Here is a 5,816-nt window from a genome sequence, read left to right on the forward strand (position 1 = left end):
CAAGGGGTGGTGCGAAGAGTATGACAGATATTGATCCGTGTGGGTCTTTTTTCTATACACAAGTAATTTCACGGTATTGTCCGGCTTTCTGACGATCATGGTGTCCAGGAACGGGATTTTCCCCTCCTGTTCTTCCTCATATGTAAATCTTATGCTCTCCGTGGGATCAACTTGGTTTAAATGTTCGGTAAGTCTTTCCATAGCTTCGTCCTTCACGATTTCAAGAATGTCGTCGACATATCTCTTCCACATGCGCGGCCTACAATCTAAAGGGGCAGTATGGATGGCTTGATTTTCCAGCCACTCCATAAACATGTTAACCGCGATCGGGCTTACTGGCGATCCCATTGCTACAACGAATTTCTGCTTATAAATGACACCCCTAAACTGAAAGTACGTAGTTGTAAGAACAAATCTTATTAAGCCCATGATGTCATCAACTTCAAGTAATGTTCTATTCTTAAGGTCTGTGTCGCGAGCAAGGTAATCTCTAATTATCTCAAGCGTTTTGGAGACCGGGGTATTTGTAAACAAAGAAACTACGTCGTGTGACACAAAAATCTCCCCTTCTTCAAGAATTACTTCACCTAAATCTTGAGCCAAATGATGGGAGTTATTGACATGATGGATAGATGTGCCAACAATTGGAGCAAGAATATATGCTAACGATCGAGAGATATTATAGCCGATGCTGCCGGTGTAATCAACAATTGGTCTGAGAGGATTGTCCGGTTTATAAATCTTGGGGGTGGCATATAAACGGAGGGTTACTTCACCCGATGGTCTATAAGCTCAAATTGGCTTTGCGTAATTTTTGCATCATCACGTAATTTGTTCAGGATTGTCGCAAGTTCTTTCTTATACTTGGCAGTAGGATCAGTGGTGAGCTTTTCATACGTTTTCTCATCAGAAAGTAAAACATTGATTTTATCATCATAATCTGTGCTATCCATGACCACTGTGGCCTTGCCCTTATCTGCGGGCAATATAGTGATTGCATTGTTCTTTTTAAGATCTTTTAAGGCTCTTTGCTCATCTTTTGAGATGTTAGATTTGGGTGGTTTTGACCCCTTTATCGCGCCGGTAATTTCCGCACGTAACACCGTGGCTTCCGAATTCGGCAGCTTTTGACAAGCTTGTTCAGTGGCAACAATGAAATCAACAATCGGAAGTTCTGTCGGGGTAATGGCAAAATTGAGGCCTTTCGCAAGCAACGAGGTATCAGGTTTTGTAAGGGTATGCTTAGATATATTAACTACCCACCTCTTTAGCTGCGTGCCGCTAAGATCTATGTCCGGTTCATTTTTGGGTTTCTGTTTCTCTCGGAGTTCATCAAGTTTCTTAACAGGTCGATCTTTGACAGCTTTGAACTCGGATTGTTTACAATTGTCAATATGGGATGCAAGATGGCGCTGTTCATCCTCATTAAATTTATTGTTGAGCTGTACCGAGAGCTCCGATTTTTCCTGATTAAGATTGTCAAGTTTGTTATTAATATTTCTAATCCGTTCACGTAGAAGGTCTTTCTGAGCTCTGTTTATTATATCACGGGCCCTGGCGGTCTTAATCGGGCATTTAATGCGGAGACTGTTTGGGGTTAAGTTCAATTCTTTACATCGGAGCGAGCAAATAAGATGGTTGCGATGTCGAGCAATTTTTCTCTCATTTCTTTCAAAGTCACGTACTTGAATTACCTTGTTCTGTCCGTAATTACTTCTCACATGACTGAAGAGGTTCATCAGGTCTGTTGATTAAACAGCTAATTAAAGTTCTTTGCCAAGACCAAAGGAAAAACTTACGTTTTTCTGCTGACAGTTTCGCCAGAAACCTTCTGGCTTTCTCAAAGCCAAAATGTACTTGGTACAGCAGAGATACTAAAATAAATATCCGGGATCGATACACGTGAATTTGCTATGCACGAGTTTGATATGAGAAAAAAATCTTTGGATACCGGTGTAGAAAATGATGCATCATGCAGGTATTGTATAACTACATGTGTGCACACAACACAGGGGCACTCACAATAGGCAATTGAACCCTACTGGTAGCGCTGTGTTGTAGCTATACGGGTTGAACTAGTTAGTATCATATATCAAAAAGTATAAAAGCTATGATTTTAGTACTTTCTATATGTTTCATTACTTATTCTTTTCCAAATATCTGAATCTTCAACCCGGTACAAGCTTTAACAACGGGGGAACATACATTTTTATTAAAAAGAAATCCTACCATCTATCCAAACTCGCCGTGTTATTCCAATGCACATTTTACTTCACCGGGCAGCCATTTTTTGATCTTATTTTGAAGATTGGTGTCATAAAACCGTACAAATTTAGTACTTTCTTTCAATCAATTATGGCTTATTCTCTACATGTCAATCTTTAAATAATTGGCATAGTCCTTATAATAACGGTCGTCCGCCTTGATGAGTAAATGATAGCAAACAGCTGCAAACCAGTGAAAATATCCCAAAACTCGGTCAGTGGAGATACGCTCGTACATGTCAATAGCGTATGACGAAAATCCAATTTTGCCGGCCCTTCCTCAACGGCCCGAAAAGGTTGCCCCAATTTTTTTACGGTCGTTTGAAAAAGTGAAGAGCAAAAAAAAAAACCGCAACAAATTTTCATATATAGTAATTTTTCACATTTTCCGCCCTTTTTCTTTACTAATTCTTTTTGCCGCCCCTTCTTCTTCTGCCGCCCCTCTTTTTGCCGCCCCTTCTTCTTACCGCCGCCCCTTCGATTTTGCCGCCCCCTGCTTTGACCCCGGGGGGCTGGCGCCCCGAAAGCCCCCCAAAAAAAATACGCGCATGACATACATCATCATGGTGGGTTTAAATGTCATTATAATGACACGCTAAAACAGCAATTTACAATTATAGTAGATCCATTTTCTATCTATTGATCACAGGGAATCCTTCGTGGAGCTGTTTCAACATATTTATTATCACACTCGCGTGAAAATTCAACAGCAGCTAGAACGGCGATGTCGACTCTTGACTTTGACTGCCAAGAGTAACCGCTGGCGGCGCATCGTATTGTGAAGCGCGAGAATTGTACATATTTGTAAGGACCATATTTGGAATCAGAAAGAAAAATGTATTACAATGAGTACAAACAAACATTGGTTCTTGAGATAGTTCTTGATATTTTGAGAAAGTATCTTAAACCTAGGCTTTTTTTAATACATATATTGAAGCCTATGCCCACTATGTGCAGCACGAAGCATTATAGACTATTCATAACCTCATTAATATACGCAGTAAGTGCGATCCAATTACATTAAGTTATTTGTGAAAACGCGAACGCAAATCGAGGTCATTAATATCTCACAATTGACCGCAAAATGCGTAATTGTTCTAATGTCGCACACAATTGACCGGCGTTTGCGTGTTGTTGTGCGTCGAACAAACTGCGCGCGCGCTGGCTACCGCATTTGGATTGCGCTGTACCATATTTGCACAGATTGTGATACGCACTTTTGTTATTGGTCATCCTGTTTTAGCCTGATCGATTTTTGGAAAGGGAAGATGTAAAAATCATCTATTTTTATAAACTTTTGAGCAATATTTTGTGTTATTTTGTAAGGTGAAGAGATTAAAGTGACGGTTATGAATGAGGTTAATAACTTTGCATCGGTAATATGTAGGCCTGGCATTTTCGGGTAATTTTGTACCCGGGTACCCGCCGCAATTTTCGGGCGGGTAACCGGGTACCTGAAATTGCATTAAAAAAAAAATTTTTTTTTTTTTTAAGTTTTTTATTTTTCGGTTTTGTAGTGTCTCTGGACCTAGACCTAAATGCCAGGATCATTCATGGTTGACCTAAAAAAAAAAAAAACAATTTCAAGATATTTTGTTATTTTTTATATGAAAATTGATAATTTGTATTTCCTACCCGTTTACCCGACCGAAAATGCCAGCCTTAGTAATATGTCGGGCATTGTGAAAAATCTAAACATTTTGCTTTGGACCTCGGAATATATATATATATATTCCTCGGTTCCAAAGGCAAAATGTTTAGATTTTTACAATGCCCTCCAAATAACCGATGCGCAGTTATTAACCTCTAATTGATGGTATAGTAAACAGCTGTAATTAAGTATTAATCAATGTATATACAATTATACGATTCGATTTTAATGTACGGTGCATGTACGATATCATGTATGATTATAGAAAACAAAGTACTCATCATTTTTATAAGAAAACGGAGCATAATTATGCAAGTGTTGATTACTAAGCAGTCACCCAGGACATCAAAACATCTTTTAAGGCGTGTCTGAGCATAGACCGTGAACGATAATATTTGCACTCAAATTTGGGACAAATAAAGCTGATACACATGTGGAATGGCATGGGTTCTATAAGGGATGAAATAAAAACACAACGGCGGTTGACCGCCGGTTCCTTCACTCATTACATAGTCCTTCGAGAAAGACCTCGGCTAGGGGGGGGGGGGCCCGGCGAAGCCGAATAACTAGGCCGAAGGCCGAGTGCTCGGCGAAGCCGAGCATCGCCTCGCTATTAATAGATTTTAACCTAAGCCGATAGTCATTCTTGAAGGACTAGGCCTACTCATTACATAGCCCCAGCAAGAGCGACTTTGGGCAAAAACATGGATTTTGCTGATATCAAAGTCCCTGGATCAAAGTCTTATTCTGTCAATGTACGATATCATACACATGATAACCCTTGGTTTTTACTGCATGATGAGGATCTATCTGCTTCTGATTCCAGAAAAATGCAGCACTATAATTTGTTAATAAATTAAAAATATTATACTGTCTTGTCATGTAAAAATATATAGCTCAATCCTAATCAGTTAGTTGGAACTATAAACTGGCAATAAAATTAGGCTTTTATTGCCAATAACTTAATGATTTGTATTGGTCTGTTTGATTCGACAAAAGAAAATGATATTTTGATAATCCTTCAAAATGAGTGCTCTATTTTTCGGGAATACTTTTCACATCGCGTAATGGTGTAATCACAGGTGATCTAAATTGCTACAATCATTAAATGATTAGCCCTTGTTTAATGCTGATAATAGCTCTTAATTGCTGATAAGCATAACTGATATTGGAACTACATACGCTGGTAGTTCCGTTCAAGGGAGGTGTGTGTAGAGGTTGATTCAATGCCTTCCCGACATGCAATGCATCATTGTTCGATGTGATAAAGGAGTAAATGATAAATGGTCGTACAGAGGATACTTTCATCTTCTCTCTCTCTCATCTGCCATGTCTGAATTAATGATTAAAGCATGTTTTGATATAGTGGGATCAAAAAAACTTCATTGTGTTTTCAAGGAAATCCGAACTCCTCTGTAGGGAGTGTGCATCTATTTTGTGGAATAGCCCAATCAACCCTTGGACACAGCACTTAGACTCTGTTGGATATGACTGCCCCCAACATTTTTTTCAACAATTTTTTGACCAAAACTCATTTTTGACCAAAATAAAATCACATTTTTGACTAAAAATAACATTTTTGACTAAAAATAACATTTTTGACTAAAATCACCTTTTTGACTAAAAATCACATTTTTGACCAAAAATCACATTTTTGACCAAAACCAGATTTTTGACCAAAATCACATTTCTTTTCACCCAATACAAAATTTATGGGTCTCGCTATGAGTTTTAAAATATTGGACAAGACGTTTAGAACTCATAGCTCAACCAATAAAATTTGTGTATTGGGTTCAAACCATCAAATTTTATATCAAAGTTGTGTCACTTCTACGGCGTATATTTAAGAAATAAAGGGTAATGCATTATCCTTTACACCCAAATAATGTGTCCGAGGCAGT

At 38.5% G+C, this 5,816-nt stretch overlaps 1 protein-coding gene across 1 annotated transcript; it reads right to left on the minus strand.

Moving 5' to 3' along the window:
- Nucleotides 1-767: 767 nt before the first annotated feature.
- LOC140144857 (uncharacterized) lies at nucleotides 768-1,739 on the minus strand. The gene has a single exon (XM_072166662.1). It carries the CDS (start codon nucleotides 1,737-1,739, stop codon nucleotides 768-770), a length of 972 nt encoding a protein of 323 aa, XP_072022763.1.
- Nucleotides 1,740-5,816: the final 4,077 nt, after the last annotated feature.

This window comes from Amphiura filiformis, chromosome 2 (assembly GCF_039555335.1).
Source record: "Amphiura filiformis chromosome 2, Afil_fr2py, whole genome shotgun sequence".
Classification (NCBI taxonomy): Eukaryota; Metazoa; Echinodermata; class Ophiuroidea; order Amphilepidida; family Amphiuridae; genus Amphiura; species Amphiura filiformis.

Excerpts from the sequence above, each read along its gene's own strand:
- LOC140144857 (XM_072166662.1), bottom strand. The coding sequence starts at position 1,739 with ATGAACCTCTTCAGTCATGTGAGAAGTAATTACGGACAGAACAAGGTA.